We start from the raw sequence: 20,821 nt of genomic DNA, 5'->3' as shown, positions 1-20,821 counted from the left end.
ATTTTTCCCATGCCAACATGGATATTTATACTATGTTTCCATGGGAATATTTACTATGTTAACAAAGGAATTTTTTCCTTGTCAACATGGGAAAAATTCCCATGTCAATATAGAAGAAATTACTCCGGAAACATGGGAAAAATTCCTATGTTGACATGGTAAAAATACCCATGTCAATTAAGGAATTTTAGCAATGTTAGCAGAGGAATTTTTCCATGTCTACATGGAAATTTTTCCAATGGCAACATGGAAGATATTCCTATAATATATTGGTAAAATTCCTATAAAATATGGTTATATTCCCATTTTTCCCTAGTAAAATTTCCCATGTTGATAAAGTAAAATTTCCCATGTCAACAAGGGAATTTCTCCTAAGTAAAATTGGAAAAATTCCCATGTTTTTCTTTCCGTGTATATATGTTTTTTACATATACTTTCGTCACACCAATCGCGCCTGCGCGAAAAAATATATCTGACTATTTTTCGGAGCGAAATTTAAATTTCTAGTGTAATAGAAAGGAAAAAAAAATTGTCCTTGAAACTTTTATCGTACATTTTTTTTTTTTTTGCAATTGAACATTAAGAGTTGTGCACTTTTGGATTTACCAAACTTTTTTTTATTTTTTTTTAACCTTCTGAAATTAATGAGTAGTTTAAATAGTTAATTTTATATTTATTTCTACACGATCTTACATTTGGAAAATTTAAAAAAAGATTTTTTTTTTTTTTTTTATAAAAGACAAATATGATTTTTCTAATATAGCAAGTAATTTAAAAATTATGTTCAAAATAAAAAATTTTTATATTATTTATTTAATTAACTCGTAAACTACTAAGTTAATTTGTTTCAAATTTTTATTAGATTGTAGATATAATGAAGTCTTGATTCTAACGAGAATCATTAAAATAAATCATTCCGTTCTCATACATAATAATTACTTTTTACCTTCTTTATATTTATTGACTTGTAGTACTTGCCATAAAAAAAAATATTTTGTAGTTCGCAGAGCTTGAAAACACAACTTTGATGAAGTAGCCTGAAGCACTAAAATAGATTTACGGGTTGATTTATTAGACTATTTGTTTATTGAAATTTTTTTTCAATTAACTGTTGAATATAGTATTATTATTCAATTTAATTGGTTTAAAAATATAACAGTTAGTCAGAAAATAAAAAATTAAACAAAAAAGCAAACAAACTTTCAGGCGTGTAATTACATAATTCAACCTTTTTTACCATGAGAAATTAGTGTGGCATCACGAAATTCTTTTGTGACTATAAAACAAAGTGTTTTATTTAATGTTAAAATTTAATGAGAAGAGGAGAAGCTGAATAGTATCTCTTACCAAAAACAAAATTTTTTAAATTAAAAAAAAATCCCACTAAATAACTATACTTGGCAGTATGATTGTATTGGGGTTTATGTATAATTATGTTTTCTAACGTAAGATAAAAGAAAGAAATAACTAGAAAATGATTGAGCGTGAGACTTAAATATTTGTAATTTTTTTTTTTTATTATTGTAAAGGTCTATGTGAACGACCAGTTAATTAGTGGACGTCAAGCGGTCCAAAGCGTCCGCCAGGAATGCCATTTATTTTTTACGATCGTACGGAGAAATGCATGTCGTAAACAAAAAGAAAAAAAAATTTACTTATAAGATAAAAAAAAGGAAAACGAAAATTTCAGGTACAAATAATTTTTTTAATGATTTATAATTGTACAATAATTATTAAACTTATCAAATTTTAATTTAATGAAATTCGTTTTCTTACTTGAAGTGCTTTAAATTGAAAAAGAAGAAAAAAAAATACATAATTTCATGCTCAATATGAGACAACACTGAAATAATGTTAACAATTGTTACTCATTATTATTATTGTAATAAGTCCCACTTATTTTATTACAAAATGTGGTCGTAGTAAAATAAGGGCCCATACATGTGTAAAACTTAGTGATGAGCAAAGCACGACCAAGACCAAGACTAAGACAGTCTTGGTAACGGTCTTGGTCTTGCTTGTCCGGTCTTGGTCTTGGTCTTGCTCAAATCCTTGTAGTCTTAGCCTTGGCCTCGGTCTTGCGTATTCAGTCTTGGTCTTGGTCTTGCTCAAATAGTCTGCTATTTATTACTTCCTTCTTTTGGAAATTTTTCAAGGCTTTTTGTAAATATAAATTATAAATGATCAACAATCAATATCTATAATTAATTAAGCTTTATTTTACAATAATCAAAAAATTGTACCGTATTCTATTAATTTTAATACTTATATATTATTATAATATAATATACGCTACTTATACGCATATATTTATTATTTTTTATTTGGTGACCAAGAATTGATGCACAATAGCCATTGAACCGACTCGTTATTCAATCTATTGCGATGTTTTCGTATCACAAGAGATGCTTTCGAAAACAAACTTTCAGCTGGGACAGATGTAGCCGAAGTTGACAAAAAATATCGAGCCATTTTTGCCAAAATAGGATTTTGAAGCTCATGACGTTTCCACCAAAGTAGTATATCTTCGTTGCTTAATGCTGTAAGCTGACTCAAGTACTGTTCTAACTCTTTTCTCGAGAGTTAAGAAGCTGACGAAGAAGATGGAGCTGAATATAATTTATTGAAATCTATAGTGTCTTCATCTTCCTGACACTCTTCACTTATATCCATTGATAATCCTCCTAATAGCTCTTGAAGTCGATATTCTTCAAATAACTTCTCAAACCGTTTTTGGCTTTCATATTTAATCTCCGATCCCTATGGTGTTAATCGAATGTTTCTACTTTATGTTTAGGATCTAAAATTAGCGTTGTCCAATAAAACCAATTAGTTTTTTTATAATGCTTCAGCATTTTATCTCTAGCAGCTTAAAAATCTAGGATGAGCTGCTCATCTATTGCAGTGCGTTTATGGATAGAATCTAATTGATTTGTCAAGAATTCTATCCGATCCAGCAACAGACTGAATGAAACTATAACAAAAGGAAGCGTTGCATACTTATCACCACCAAGTCGAGACACCAAATTTTTGAAATCAATTAAAAATTTATAAATTTTTTTTAATATTGTCCATTCTTCTTTCCAAACTTCGAAATCGTTCAATTCAGGCACACTATTGCATAATGTGACGATACCTTGCTTTAATTTTAAAGCTACCCCAATCATATCATGCGTGGAGTTCCATCTTGTTGGGCAGTCTAGAATTGGGTTCAAATTAGTCGGTACACTAACTGTTCCACAAGCGGAATGGAATATTTTATTGAGTTTCTCGCTTCTTCTAATTTTACTGAAATTAGAGCGTATTTTCGTAATTGATGTACTTGAATCTCCATTACAGTAGTGAAATGCTTAAATTTTCTTAGATGCTTACGATCGTATCATATCGTCCTAAGAAAATGGTATGAATAGTTCTCAGAGTAACGAAAACTAGAAAAACTACCCTTCCAATTCTTGAACGCATAAATTGACCTTTTAGTGTAAGAAAAAAAAGTACAAAGTACTCGGAGAAAGTAAAAATATAAAAAAAAATTAGCTTAGCTCTACATCAACCATGTGTTAACCAGACATCGGAAAAGAATAGTTACTTCAAGAATATTCTTGTAGACCCTTTTTTTCAGACAATGGTAAGGTTTACCAATGCCTTTTTTATATTCGGTTTAAATTTAGTGGAAGAAACTAGAAATTTTAAACACACAAAATTTTTTGTTTCGACAAAAACTCGTTCATTCTCATATATCCTACCCTGTGGAAAAGCTCTCATAAATTCTGATAAGATATTGAATATTTTTTATGAGAATCTATGAGCTTCGAAAATATCTATGAGATTTAAAAAAATTCTCATATGAAATTTTATGAGAATCTTTGAGTCAAAGCTTTTGATGTTTTCCTATCATGATTTCCGTACTAGATTTTTAAAAGAATCAGTAAGATTTTTTAATTTATGAGATTTTGTGACTCGGATTCCGCCAACGATTATGAGATATTGAATAAGTACTTTCACTTCTATAAGATTGTTACAGTTTATTCTAATGTATTTTCAATAAGAATTGATCAGGCGAATTCCGATGTTATAATACTTACAAAATCTCAATAAGATTATTTTTTGATACGAAATTTTCAGAATTTATAAGTTTTAGTAAGAGTTATCCTAGGAGATAATATCTTATTGAATATCATAAAATATTTGTCATATTTTATAAGAAAATATTTAACATGTATTTCTTCGAAATTTTATGAGACTGAATCAGGCATCACATGGACAAATGCAGACCTTTTTCTCATAAAAATTTTATGAGAATTAGTAAGAAAATCTATAATCGAATTAACTTGTAAAAACTTAAAAGATTTAATTTTAATTTAAAAGCTATGTGATTTATGAGTTTTTGTAAGTTTTAGTTAGAAGGCTATTACTTATAAAATATTATGGAGTACTTATAAGATTTTATAAATAATTTCAATTCACATAAAATATTAATTTTATCAGTTTCATTCAAAAATAATTGCTTAACTTCATTTTTTTTAATGAGAATTTACACCAAAAATACTAATATTATCACTTTTTCTTGTACTTTGAATATTTTAACTGTTCGGAGATGAGTGAAAATATAAGTTTTTATGTGATTTTTTACAAACCCAGTAATGTATCTTGCCCCATTTTTTTTTTTGGTGCAAGATACATTATTTTTTTGTAACAATATTGCATTTTTTTGGTTAAATAGAATAAAATTTCTCGGAACAAGTACTATTCTTTTCACGCAAGTATTTTTGTATTCTCCGACCAAAATACCAAAAGTTGCTTAAGCCAAGAGAAAAAATTTCTCGGGACAAAAGATCGATATGGAGAAGGGGAAAGTCACCGGTGCTAGGCAGCAGCAGCGGGAGTAGTTCGGTACTCGCCACGAGATCGCGCCTACGATTTGTAGTGTTCCTGGTAAGACATTTATTTCAGAAGTGTTATATTCCAAATTTCAATACGATTTTATTCGAGTACTCCTTTATCATTTGACAGATCAATAAGTACCTGTTTGGGTTGTACTATGGTATATCCCATAATACATCATGACTTTAATATTTAATATTAATGTTTACTTGAGTAATTTTTTATGAATAAATGAACTGACTCAATTTCATAGATTTTTCGTGAATAGATTGCTAAGGATTTTCCGCGTAAATACTCATACAAACATTCTTGAGTATACATAATAAAAACTTTTTGAATTCATGCTAAAAAATTCAATAATTTAGCATATAAACCTTAATCAATACTAAAGAAACTATAACTTAATCAATCTCATAAATTTTTTCATTACTATATGGATAATTACTGTACTCACATTGATTAATCAGTATCAAATCTTGTATGATTACTTCAGAAATCGTCTCATACAATCTTATTTATTTCCAAAATCTACTCAATTGTAAACTTTACATTTTTCGAAAACTTATAAATACTTATAATCACAATATTACAGCTTCTGTTTCTTATAGATTCTGATAATTTATATGAGAATTTTAAGAAAAAAATTTTTTTGATGCACTATCTATGAGAAAATAATTGTATCAGAATTTTTGAGATTTTTTGTGGACTAATACATCGTTTTCTCATAGCCAATTTGTTTTATGAGATTTTATAAGACCTTTTCCACAGGGTGAGAGAACCGGTGAGAGAAATTCCGGAGTTAATAAAGCAAATCACAGGCAAAGACTGAAGCAACGCAAGAAAATGGTGCGACAAAGGCGACCTATACCTCGAGATTGCAAGTCGCAAGGAAAAAATAGAAATTTTGGAGCCAAAAACAAGAAAGAGACTGGAAGAGAGAGGAATAGTACCGGATGACGACAGAACGAGGAGAGTTGCAGGTACAGGAATGGATCGAGAAACTGGAGGCGGTACACTGTAAAAAAATATTCCTGACGTCAAACCAGATTCGTTTGGCTCAAGTACTCTGTGCGTTTGGATACAGCCAAGCGCGTCAAGCGATGGAGTCTACCGCCCTCTACGTTTGACAGTATATTTTGCTCTAACTGAGAGTTTGGAGTCGATTGGAAGACGTCGGACGTGACACATGCGTGCTACATTCAAGTGCAATTAAAAGCAAATAGATAATTCATTAAAACACATATCTACGAGATATAAAGAGCGCCTATCATAACATCTAATTCTTCAGGCAAAACGAGTTATTTCAACAGAAATAATTTATTGAAACGTTAAGTCGCGCAAAATGCAAGACTATAACCTAGAAAACAATCCAATGACAGCAGCAACACCATGCGGCCAGGATTCTAAGAGCAGAAAAGGAACGAGCTTACAGAGCCATCTAGACGCCACAGAAATTAAAATAAAAAAATCTGACAACAGATACACGAACGCGAGCAAAGCTCCCTTCACTGTACTACTTACCTACTCTAATGGTAAGGAAGACCAAAATGAAACAAAGAAAAAAAACATTGGAAACTTACATCCAATGGACGTTGGCAGAGCTGTAAAAAACAAAGACTCCGCTATTAAACGAATTGACAGGAAAGGGGCCAACCTAATTCAAGTAACGTATGACAACCCCTTAGAAGCAAATAATCTTGTTGAATATCAAGAGACATGGCTACCAGAAAACTGGACAGCGTACATTCCTGATTACAGAACAACAAGAATCGGAGTAGGAAAAGGTATAAAAACCACTCTCACAGAAGAGCTAATTAGAGAAGGTTTAAGCTGGGACCATCATCCCATAGAGATTATTGAAATGGAAAGATTCACCTCCACCAAGAAACTGCCCACTAAATAACTCTAAAAGAACTCCTACCGAAACGATCAAATTTGTCTTTAAGGGAGAAAGACTCCCCACCCAACTGAAGATATTAAAAACGATAATAAAAATCGTCCCATTCGAACCAAGAATCAAACAGTGTCGCAAATGCCAATGACTAGGCCACCTAGAAAAACAATGCCGTGGCAAAAAAAAGATGCCCAATTTGCGCAGAAGAACACGGTGAAGAAGACTGCAACAAAGCCAAGATCCACTGTGCCAACTGCAAAGAACAACATAAAGCAACCGACCAAAACTTCAGATCAAAAATCTACACCAGAATAACAAACAAAATTAGCGCTCATCTCAACATCGACAGAAAAGAAGCGCAAAAAATAATAAAGAAAGAAGGGCTGATCACCCTAGAAGAGACAAGCAAATGGCTAAAAAGACAACCAAAAGGAGAAGACAATTGGATTTTTCCAAACAACCACACAATATCAGCCTGGCTCCCACCAACATGGAGCAACTCAAATTTCCAAGGCAGCAATGGGAAAATCCAACAAAGATCCAAGCCTCAGAACAACTCGAAGAGGAACTTTGAGACGATAAGGAAAATTAGAAAGATCGAAAAAACAACAGATAACAACGAACCTCTCAATTTCTCCTCTTCAGAATCCTGGACAGAGGAAATCAACAATCAAGAGGAGGAAGCATCAGAAAAACAAACACAATATTTCACAAACATTCAACAAACACCAATCTTGGTATTAACAACAAACGGAGTAGAAGAAACAAACTTCGTAGCTGTGGAAATCAACCAATTCACACAATCTCAAATCACAGCATTTGACAGCGCCAACAATCAACTCATGAACCAAGACAAACAAGAAGCACTAAGCGTCTTGTCAACTGAAATTTCTTAAACCCAAAAGATCAATGAAATTCCAAATTCAGAGGTGGGAGATTACCTCTCCCATCCTACTGAAACAATAGTACAATGACTCAAACGAACTCTAATTTGAGAATAATACAATGGAATTGCAGGGGCTTGAGAAACAAATCTCACCTCACAGGTTATGTTTACTGCGTAATGTGTTCGTTTTAGCGTGCGCCTCGGCGCTCGAAGGGAATATATTGTAGGGGAAGTGCTGATGGTAGGAAGGGAATTTTTAGGCAATGGTCCTGTCCCGACGTGGAACCTTTAGACAGAGTCGACTGTATACGTATATAGTCTCCATAGTATAGGGTATCCTACGGGGCACCGTACGAACGCATTGTATGTATACAATATACCTATATATATAATATATATAGGTATATAATATATACTCTACGGTGTCTTTAAATGATAAATATATATATAGTATATCAGTCGTACTCTAATAATACGTACAGTGAGCATCATTATTTTGTATTCTCAAGTATTTTTTTTAATTTTAAGCTATTACTGATTTTATATTCTTGTTAGACATTACATGATTACTTTTCAAATTTTTCATGCCATTTTATTATAAACTTTATAATCTTTTTATAAACAAATGGATTCATTAAATATTTTTGGAAAATTTTTGTTCACCATATTGTTAGCGTAAGGAAATTATAACAGGATATATCTCAACCGTGCCAAGTTTGGCCCCTTTATTGCCACTGGAAGATAAGACTCGGCCTTCCAGAACCGGAGATGTTAAATTTTATAAATCAGGGTCGTTGAAACATATAAGAGTGAGGAGATTGAGGAATTAAATTAATTTCTACACACAATTTAAATCAATATAATTTCACTTTTTATTTACCGATTAACACTTTGCCCACCGGGCTTTTATTCCTTATAATTATTCATACAAAACTGTCCACCGGACTTTTATTCTTAACAACTAATAAAATTTTGTCCACCGTACTTTATTAATTACACGAAAGAGTCCCCTGGACTTTTATATTAAATTGGCCACCGGCCAGATCCCCTGGATCTTTTAATTAAACGACGACGAGTCCCCTGGAATTTTATGGGGAATTGGCCACCGGCCTGATCCCCTGGATCATATAAAATAAGATTAAGTCCCCTGGACTTTTACGATTAATTTGGCCACCGGCCTGATCCCCTGGATCGAATAAAACCAATTGGCAACTTGCCAGATCCCTTGGATCTATTATTTTAAAAGATTATTCCCCTGGAATAATTAAATTTTACGCACACACACACACACACACACACACACACACACACACACACACACGTTTTAATACTCGAGTCCCCAGGACTTTATTCACACTCACACACACGCGTTTACAAATCATTATTTTACCGACGAGTTCACACACACTTTTAATTAATCTCAAATTTATTTAATTGTCCACTGGACTAAATTTAGATACGAAATTTCAATTTATGAATTTACTGACTCTACAATTTTATCCTTTTACATTTTAATAACGACACTTTTATTAACACGACAATTTTATATACTTTCAGTTTTTCAAACATCAGTTTTTGAGTAAAGAATTTTGTGACGCTGAAAAACTGACGCCAACGACTGACGCTATCTCTCTCTAATTCAATTACAACTAGTCTTCACGTTAATACCCAAATTTCATACCAAGAACTGACTTCCATTTATATTAATTTTAATTTATTATAGTTTCATCGTTATCACTATTTTCACAGCACTTTTACTTTTCTTTCAATTTTCAATATTTTAAATTTTGTATTTTTATATTTTTCTTATTAAATAAATTGATTAATTTACTATATACACTTTCTTAATGACAAGAATTATTATTTATAATTTCTGGCCCTCCTGCCGAGAAATGAAACTTTTTAATTTATAATTAATGTTTAAGAAATTCTGGCCTTCTTGCCGATAATTTATCAGACAGACCGCGTGTAAATTTATTTTGAATTCTGGCCTTCTTGCCGAGAATTTATATTTTAATATAATCAACCGGAAATGGCGACTACCCACGAATTAACTTAATTATTATTTCTTAATTAATTAATTAATAAATTGTGACCACTTGCCGACAATTTGTTTACCTCTGCATAATTTTCTTTCCAAAATAATCGTGGCGTCCTTTATTCCTTTCAGCCTTCCCGCCGATTCCGTTTTCCCGTCGCTCGTTACTGTCCACCTCGTAATCCTTCGCAATAGTTCCCGTGCGGTCACCCGTCCGACTGTTCTGCCGGTCCGTCCGACCCGTCCGACTGTGTCTGTCTTCCCTTCGTGCACTCCCTTATCAAATCTAAGTTCGCGATCCTTCGGCCCTTATCGGAAAATCCACCACTCCAACTTATTTCCTTATTGGGTCTTGGGGACGAGCCCCTTAAATTAGCGCGCCCGGCGACAAGTCGATGAAATAGTAACGCATACGGGGTACTATGGGTAATTAATCAACCGCGGGAAATCAGGTTGATTTAAAGTTGTAAATTTAAATTTTTACCCCGTTACAAAATAATAATTAAAAAAAAAAACAATTTTTCTTAAAAATGCATTTATAATTTGTATAAATAAATGCGTATTGTAAGAGAACTATAACAGATAAACGTTAGGTTTAAAATTTATGAGAAAGCTTAACTCATACTGTATAAAAACGACTCGAAGGTGGAAAACTGTATCTGCAATAGTTGCAGAGTTACAGCAATTTGTTTGTTGACAAATTGAGTCAGTGCTTGGACTTTGACGTACTTCAAAGTCCAGATGTTTTTTAAAAAATTGAAAAATTTTTGTTTGCCATATTGTTGCAAGTTGCTGTTTTTGTAATTTTTTTATGTTCTAGAAAAAAATTAAAATAAAAAAAACGTGTGAGTGTGACATAAAAATGATATATATAGTTTAATGAGGAAAAGTCAAGTGACCTTGACAGGTCCGTTATAAAGCACAACCTCACCGCTTCGCTTTCGAGGCGTGCAAAAAATTGTTAAACAAACAAATGAATAAATTGTTGACAAAAAAGATTTTTTTTTTGCCATTATATTTAGAAATGAAAATTATGATTTAAAAAAAAAAACGATTCCTTGATGAAAAAAACGATTATAAACAATAAGATATTGTTTTTAAGAAATTTTTTTTTTTTTTAAATCATTATTTCCTTACGCTAACAATATGGTGAAAAAAAATTTTTCAAAAATATTTAATTAATCCATTTGTTTATAAAAAATTTATAAACAAATGGCAAGAAAAAATTTGAAAAGTAATCATATAATGCCTAACAAGAATATGAAATCAGTAATAGCTTAAAATTAAAAAAAAAATTATTTAACATACATTTTTTTAATTTTTAATTTTTTTGGTAGTTCAAAAATTAATAATTAATGAAATCAAAATATTGTATAAACTTTCATACTGCCATCTTGTTGAGTATGTTTATAAAAAGGGCTCCAAGAAACAAAAAATTTATAGATTAATTATTTAAACTTTTATGCCGCCTTTTATGACAACACAAACCCGTAAAAAAAATGTTGATTAACAATTGAATAACTTTTTGAAAAATGGTGATGCATTTTTTATTACCGCGAAATCATATTCTTTGAAGTGTCTAGATGACTCCAGAATGTTTTCAAATTTTTCAATTGATATTTAATTGCAAAAAAAAATTATTTAAAAACTGCGCTCACTAGAGTGGCGGCGCGCGCATGCCAAAACTGCCACGCAAAAGCTAATTTTCAACGTTAAATTAAAATTATAAATATTGGAACTACAATTAGGGGAGTCGAGAACTTTTTTACTAAAATTTTCTGCTCTTTCAGAAACTTTTCTAATATTTGAGCTAACGCTTATACTTTTTGAGATTTTGCCAAAAAGCTGGATGGCTAGTTTTTTTCACGGTTTTTTGTTCATAACAATTGTAATTTTATTTTTCTAAAAAAAATCCAAAAAACGTCTTCTTCTAGACGCCATTCCAGATCGTTTAAGCCATCAACTATATTTTTAGGAGACCTGTAACTATTTTTCGCAGGAACTCAACTTCTCGACTAGACTAAAATATAGAATAAAAATACATTATTTAGGTATTTTCATTGATTCGTTTATTTACCATTTGATATGGTATTAATCTTTTTCTTAGACTAGTAAGCCTTTAATTCTCTGCCTATTTAGACAGTCGATCTGAAGGAGTAAACTCCAATCGTGCGTCGGAGCTGACACACACACTTTTTTTTTTATTTCGTTTGCATTTATAACAGAAAATTTTTAATACATGCTGATTTAATGATTTTATTCATAATGAATGAAAAATAATTAATATTATACAATTTTTAAAATTAAAAACGATATTTAATAAATTAAAATTATTTGATATAACAATTGAAATTGCGAATTTTAAACTGACAAATTTTTTTCTTAATAAATAAATTTAATAATATTTATTTATAATTTTGGCTGCTTTCATATATTTTCCAATGCACAAATTTAAGAGATTTACAATTCTTTAATTTTTATTTTTCATTATTATTTTCTTTAAATTAAATTTAAGACACACATTGGCACATGTTAATGTAAATATTATCATTACACGTGTTTATGATACATTAATTGGCAAGTTTTCTATAAATTTAAAACTTATTGAATTCTCATAAATAAATTATCATTTTTTTTTGTAAAATAAATTAATTTATTTTCAATATTATAAAAAAATTTATAATTCAGATATCACTTCTAATATAATTATTTTATTGAATTATTATTTTTAATTATTAAAAAAAAAAAAAAAAAAAAAAACAATCATGCATGTGCAATTATCCAATCTATTATCTAATTAATAAAACAATAAATTAATCAATCAACCAATCGATTAACCAGTGATGCGTGTTTACAAATCAGTACATCAATATTAGTATAATTAGTACCACACTGCAATTCAAGCAAATTTATGAAATCTTCATATTATACACTGTAAAAAATTCGCGGAGTGAATGCGGATTAAATCCGGAGTGAATGCGGAGTGAATGAATTTTCAATTATTCACTCCCCTCGGAGTGAAATTCACTCCGGAGCGGAGTTTTGAAAATATTCTTAATAAAATATAACTCCACATAATAAAATCGAAGTAAAAATTCGCGTATTACATTATTGATCAGCTGATATGCACACACATACGCACATACATATTTAGGCACACTCGCGCACTCGCACACACACGTACGCACACATTTGCACACACGCACACATTCGATCACACACACACGCACACATTTGCACACACGTACACATTTGTACACACGAACACATTTGCACACACGCACAAATTTGGACACACGCACACATTTGCAGATACGCACACATTTGCACACACGCACACATTCGATCACACATTTGCACACACGCACATATTTGCACACACGCACATATTTGCACACACGCACATATTTGCACACACGTACACATTTGTACACACGAACACATTTGCACACACGCACAAATTTGTACACACGCACAAATTTGCACACACGCACACAAACACCTGCACACATCCAAACACACACATGCACGCAAACACACACTGGCAAACACATACACACACATTGTTTAGCAGTTTAATATATAAATTTATTTAAGTATTAAAACTCCGGACCGGAGTGAATTGGGAGTGAAATAAAATCCGCGTCACTCCGAGATCACTCCGCTAAAATAAAACTCCCAATTCGCATGCGGAGTGATTTTTTTTAAAACTCCGGAACTCCGAGTGGCGGAGTGAATCCGGAGTGAATTCGGAATTAATTTCAATCCGAATTCACTCCGGATTTTTTACAGTGTATTATGCACATTTTAATCAATAATTATTTAATTAAATAATTGCTAAACAAATGAATTAATAGCTTGAAATTTTTAACACCTGCACTGAGAAAAAAAAATAACGTTTTTTATAGGCAATATTTTTTCGTGTATAAGGTAAAAAACCTAGTACCCGATCACTCCGTGTATTTGTATATCTATATTTACTAAATTTTACTAAACATAGATATACAAATAAATGAGTGATCGGGTACTGGTTCCCTGATCGGCTACTGGGCCTCTTACCTTATTAATGAAAATTATTTTATTATTAAATATATAATGTGAAGAATAATATTCTTAATAAAAAAAAAAAAACTTAAAATTTATTAATGCACTTTCGAAAAAAAAAAAAAAACACATATTGAATTCAATTCAATACTTTTCAGTTAAGAAAATAATTTTTACTAAAATATTTAATTCTTAAATTAAAAATATATGAAATTGAAAATTTTTAAGTGCATAACTTCCGGTAATGAGATAAAAATACGGTGTTACAAAACGTTATTTTTATTCTTAGTGTGACAAGCCAAATTATGTATATAAAATAATATTATTTTTATTAATAATTTAAATTAAATAATTACAATAATTACATAAGTACCTCAATAAAATTGAAATTTATTCATCTTTATTACACAATAAATTATTTTATTTTAATTGTTCTTGCGGAAATTTTATATGTACTCATATGAGTAAAAAAATAAAATGCAAACGTTTAAATCGACTCAACTAAAGAGTGAGGTAGTGAATTAACATTTAATTACATAAAACAGTAATTTTTATGAGTGCGAATGTAGCTGACAGTTGGCAATTGTTCAAATTTTTGAATAAATAAATAAAATGTAAATAGAAAGAAAATTAAGGATTGTGTACTTAAATAATTGAAAAATCAGAAAGCGCATTTTTTTCAATTTCATTATTTTTATTTATTTATTTAAAATTTATAGATTGTCTCATATCTGCTACAGTCACACTCATTAATTTTTTAACTAATAAATATTAATTTGATTCTGGAGTTAGCCGACGTCTAATAATTTTTGGATTTTTTTGAACATAATAAGTTATGAAAAAAGATATTTCACAAAATTGCACCTATAGTTTTTTTCATCTTCTACATATGCATTTTTGGTAATGGTCTATAATCGGGGCTCCACCTGTTTATATCAAGCAAAAGACCAAATATAGACAAATCGCTTTGAAACCAATTTCAATCTCTAGCGTTTGTCGGCGGATTGAAGATGTACTTGCTTATTTAGGTGTTATTTAAGCATTAATAAATTGTACGTGTATACCAAAGGTATAAAATTAGCTTGATTTACAGATTTAGTTTGAAATTTTTCTGTTCCGTGCTACACTGCACCATTTGACATATTTTTCTTATTATTCTATGTATTGACTCTTAAGTCAACCACCAAAACTTAAGATATATGCCTATTTGCCATAATTTCTGTAGTTTCGTCCTAAGTACGTTAACGGACTCGTCAGTAAGGCTATGTTAACACACTCTTGCCTTAGACTACATCTCTTACCAGTACGAGCCGGCGTAAAACTGTGTTGCGGGCTTCAGCCAGACATTATACTAGCAAAGGAAGGCGGATACCGTCCAAACTGCTTGCAACAAAGTGCTCTGTGAGCTGTTGTACATCGTTAGTGTATTGAAATAACAGAAATATGCCAATTTTCACTATACAAGAGCTCAAAAAATATTTGTAACTCTTAGTTAGACCTTTCTATCGCCACCGTCCATCTTACGGTATTAATAAAATTAATTATTTGTATTTATTAGAAATTTATTAAATTTATTTTGGAATTAGCATAATTTGTGTCATTTTTTTATCAATTTTGCACACCTTAGTTACAAGGTTCGGATAGATATCTTGTGTTAGAGACAAAAACACATACAGAAAATTTAATCCGCCGTGTAGCTGAACACGTGGAAAAAGTTTAATTATAGATATTTAAGGTGTAAGCACTTGGAACTTTGAAAAATAGGTGGAGCCCCACTTCTAGACCATTACCGCATTTTTTAGTTTTTTTCATTGATTTGTTGAAAAAAAAAAATCAAAAATTTTTAATTGTCTACTAACGTCAGAACCATAATATAAATGCATCGTAATGAATATTTTAAAATATATATGTATTTATCTTAATTAATTAAACAGATTTGTTATTGTGCAAATAAAATTTTCCATTTGTGCTTAAGTTAATTCTAAAGAGTTTTCGATGAAATTTTAAATTCATGTATGATATATCTATTTAAAAAAATTATTAATAAATCCGTGTAAACAAAAATTACAAAAATGTTTTATGTAAAGAACTTTCGAATTTGAAATAATTTAGAAATTGTAAAAATTTAAAAACTGGAAACGCTAGACGACTTTTTCTTATTTGAAACTTATATTTATAATTTTTTACTTTTTCGTAAACAAAACATTTGAACTATTTCTTAATTTATTTTTTTTGAACAGTTTAGAAATTTTTCGGGACTTTATTAACAATAAGTTCGTTTTTGCACATTTTCATCCAACTTTTTTTCAAACTTTTTACAAAAAATTGATTTTAAAACCAACAGTGTAATGATTCAATTCTTAGTGTATGAATGTTCTAATCACAATGTATGGCCCAATAATAGTTTGATTATTAGGCTTATATTAAATTGAATTATACTAAAACAAATTTTAATTATGTTTAAAAAAAAATAGAAATTAAATTTTATTTAGTTTCCAGTTTTGAACTTTTAATTAATCCATAAAAATTTTAATCCAAGCTGCAAATTGTTGTTAATTGTAAAGTTTCTCAGAGAGAATTTTAGAAACTTTATGTTTTTTACACGGGTATAATAGAATTTAATAAACATAAATTTCAAATTTATCAACGATTTTAACAATTTTCAACTAATTGAATTGATAAAATTATTTGAAATAAAAATATATTTAATCTTTAAGTTAATTAACGATGACATTAATTTTTTTTTTTTTTTTTTTTAGCAAAAACTAAATTTTATAATTATAGCAATTTCTTATCTTTTGTTCCATGTATTAATTTTTACTATTTTAAGATTAATTGCAATTATTTCAACCATATTAAGTACACACATTTTATCACATTAATGAATATTTATTATTTTCAAATTAAAAAGTAAAAAAAAAAAAAAGAAAATATTTAAATTTCAATGAAAACTCACTGGGAATACAAATTAATATTGTATATTATAATTAATTAACAGTATTGACTAATTAAACACTAAAATAATAATTACACGTTTAAATAAAATTTAAAAAATCAGTTTAGAAAAAAAATTATTTGACTAAAGTTAAAATAATAGTGCCTTTTAGATATTGATTAAATTGAGCAATAAATAGGATATAATTAGACTAGAATTGTCATTGTAAATATATGTAATTGTTGAATAATTACATAACATCACAATTATAATTCATAATAATTAATATCCATAAAATTTCATTAATTTTATTATTTTAGTTAATTTTAATTTTTTAAATTCAAATGCTCGACCATTTTTTAAATATTATCCTTCTCATCTTCATAAAATATTTACAATTTTTGTGTTTTCTTGTTTTTTTCTTATATTTTTCTTTACACATTTTTGGTTCTAATGTCTGTTATTTTGGCAATTAATGATACTTAAATTTGTATCATTTAATATAATTCTATTTACTAAATTGTTTTATCTAAATATGAAATAGTTAAACTTGATCATTGTCAATTATAACTTTCACTTTGAAATATTTTTTAAGTTATTATTTATTAATAATGAATCAATATTTCGCTGATATGTTTATTTGACAATTTTCAAGTTTTACTAATCATTTTATTTCATTATTATTTATTTATATTTATTTCTCTTTAAACTTATCTAAGATTTAAAATATTTAAACCAAAATTCAAAAAAACAATTGTTGCAATTAAATTAAAAAATGTTTTAGTTCATTTATTTCATATTTAGTACCCAGTTATTATACTCACTGGGCAGAAAATATAGTAACATGACTATAGAATCCTTGTTAAAAATATGCCCGCAAACATATTGTTGAAAAAAAAAATAATTAATAAAATTATCATTATACAATATATGGAATGCTTATCTTTATGATTAAAAAAATAATTTATAAAATTAATACAAAGTCTTTATAATTATGGCTCCAAAATATTTAATAATTTTAGGTATAAAAAATTTTTAATCAGGATATTTTATTTAAAAATATTTACTCAAGGATTTCATAATCATGTCTCCGGATATTGAGTTTAATGGCACCAATAATTTTGTGTATTTTTTGTTTTTTTATTAAAAATAATTAAATAGCCAATAAAAAAATTTTAAGTTTTAAAGTTTTACTTAAAAAAATATTTCCAACTTTGGTATACTTAAAAGGAGGAAAAAAAAATTTTCCTGTCGTATACTCGAGGTTTCCTGTAAATATTGTATTTGTGTTTTTTTGTCTATTAAATTAATTTTTATGATAATAATAATAATAATAATAAATTATCAATTATTATAATTGCAAAATTTTATTTGAATGACTCAAATGGTGTAATGCCTTAATATGGTTTTCAGCTAAATTGGGCGGTCCAAATAAAAATTCACGATGTATATTTGGATTACTCAATAACTCTTCCATATCTCCATTCTTTAATACTAATGAATGTAATGAACTATGAGTTAAATTAACTTTTCTAGCAACTGTTCCCGTAATATGGACATCATCAATCCAAAAATATGGTTCTTTTTGAGCTTCTTTATACAATAGAAATACACTATCAGGTGAATATAAAATAGCCCAACCTGCACAATAAGCTGGATACCGTCTACCAGGATATTCTTGTGGTGATACGCGCCATTTAGAACGCCATGACCTTTTTACAGTACCCGTCGACAATGGATCACACAGTATCAAACGTCTTGCACCCCATGGTGAAAGACCGTGTTTTAAAAAGTCTATCATCGCGGGTGTATGTACAAAAACATCATCGTCTAATTTCAATATATATTTAGCACCTGTAAAAAAAAACAAATATTAATTTATTAATATTATAATATTAATGAACAATATAATTATTTAACGTTAAGGGTATTCTCAGGCAGTGTCCCCCACTTTTTAAAAATTTTCAATGACTTTCAACTGTCAAAACCGTATTAAAATTTTATTAATTAAAAAAAAAAAAAAAGTTAAAACCTTAATTGAAAAAAAGACAATTTCGCAGAGATATAGAATTAAAAAAAAATTACTTACAACTGTTATCAATTAGTAGTTAAACAAAATTTATTGAATTAATTTTGGCCTACTAAATTTGAAAATTCTTATTATAAAACTGACATGAAAACTTTAATAAAATTTACTTAACAAATTTCGTTTAACTCCCAGTTGATGTCAATTGTAATTAATTTTTTTAAAACTCTATACCTCAGCGAAATTACTACTACGTTGTCCTTTTTTCCATGAAGGTTTTAATTTTTTTTTAATCAATTGATAAAATTTTTATACACTTATGATAATTGAAAGTCATTGAAAATTTTTAAAAAGTGGGGAGCACTGTCTGAGATTGGCCTTAAAAAAATATAATTTTAATTTTGAACGTATGATTTTAAAACAATATTTTTTATCAATAATAATTACGGAAATGATTAAACAATTGAATCTTAAACAAAAGACTAAAAAAAACTATAGAAATAACAACTTATATAATAATTGAATCTGTCATTATATGTAATAAAAAAAAAAAAAAAAAAAAAAGAAAAAAATAATAATAATAAATAATTAAAATAATAATTACTTGGACAATAATAAGTAGCCCATTTTAAAGCCATGACATGTTTGTAAGTCATATTTCTGTATGCATCAATAAAATTTCCTTGTATAATATCTTGATACTTGTTATTTTCCTTATAAAGATCTCCCTGATGATCAAGTGTTGATCCAACAAGAAACAACACTACGACTTCAGGTGTTTGTTTACCCCAAGTATTACGCACAACATTGCGTTTAGCAAAATTACCAGGTGCTGAATGTATCAGCATCAACAGCAACGGCTGTGTTTTATTACACGGATCATGATTTAAGATAAATTTAAAATTTTTAATATCAATCAGCGTCGATTCATCGCTGGACGGCAGATCGTTTAATGTATATGGTACAGATATTGTTGAAACATTATCAGGAACCAGTAAAACGTATCCAGGAACTGTCACTTCACCAGTTAACAACGTTGACTCAGGACTTCCAATTATCAACATCCAAAATGATAAAAATCCCATTAAAAGCAAGGCAACCACGAAGAGTAAGTAACCTGGCGGCGACACGTGGCCATGAAGCCGCCGCTTATCCAACATATTCACATAAACACGCTATCATTCTACTCACGTCATCCTGTATATCATATTAAATAAAAATTTATAAGATTAATTACATAGAAATGAATTGATAAATAATCAGCTTAAATATTAATATTAGTTTTATCTATTAAATATAACAATATGTCATCCTAAATTAACTATTGAATAGTTAATTTATGATGAATTTAAGGATATTATTCTACATATATATATATATATATATATATATATATATATATATAAACATGTGCATATATATTTTAAACAATACCTTTAATTATTATAAATCAACTTAATAAAAATAATTATAAAACTTGTAATTGTTTGATTAAAAAAATAAATATAAATAATAATTATATGAAAACTTACCTAATAATCTTTATTTTTTACGCGGTCGTAATGAACTAATGACTGCTACCCGGGTTGTATATTTAATAGACATAATCCAAGGACTATAACTATTGAATTTAAATAAAAATAAAGAAAAATAGATAAAGCACGTACTTATGTACTTGTTAATTATTTATGAATATTCCAACACATATACTGTGATCATCGGCATATGTCAATGCCAAAAGATAATAAATTCACTGTTCACTGTTTGTCGTTTGTTATAACATGTATGATCATATACAATATGCACACATATATATACTAAGTGCAGATAACAATAATCACAATTGAAATAATAATAATAATAATAATAATAATAATAATAATAATAACAACAATAATTGACAGATAGTCTCAGAAAGGAGTAACAACGCCCTATAGGTTGGTAATGTTACATGTATGAAGTTAGCTACAAATTCAAATTGATGAGTGTGAATGTAGCAGACAGTTGTCAATTTTTTTAATTTTAAAATAAAATGTAAGAAGAGTAAAAATTAAAAAATGCATATATAGATAAATGCAAAACTCGTACCCGCATTTTTTAAAATTTCATTCTTTATT

At 28.8% G+C, this 20,821-nt stretch overlaps 1 protein-coding gene across 1 annotated transcript; it reads right to left on the bottom strand.

The window, feature by feature from the left end:
- Positions 1–16,895: 16,895 nt before the first annotated feature.
- Positions 16,896–20,535, bottom strand: LOC130668113 (beta-1,3-galactosyltransferase 5-like). The gene is made up of 3 exons (XM_057470204.1): positions 20,237–20,535; positions 19,309–19,901; positions 16,896–18,532 (listed from the first exon to the last, which is right to left on the bottom strand). Exons 2-3 carry the CDS (start codon positions 19,862–19,864, stop codon positions 18,030–18,032), a joined length of 1,059 nt encoding a protein of 352 aa, XP_057326187.1. The 5' UTR covers positions 19,865–19,901; positions 20,237–20,535; the 3' UTR covers positions 16,896–18,029.
- Positions 20,536–20,821: the final 286 nt, after the last annotated feature.

This window comes from Microplitis mediator, chromosome 5, assembly GCF_029852145.1.
Source record: "Microplitis mediator isolate UGA2020A chromosome 5, iyMicMedi2.1, whole genome shotgun sequence".
Taxonomy (NCBI): domain Eukaryota; kingdom Metazoa; phylum Arthropoda; class Insecta; order Hymenoptera; family Braconidae; genus Microplitis; species Microplitis mediator.
Note: the sequence above shows the minus strand (reverse complement) of the source record. Positions and strands in the feature narration are given on the sequence as shown.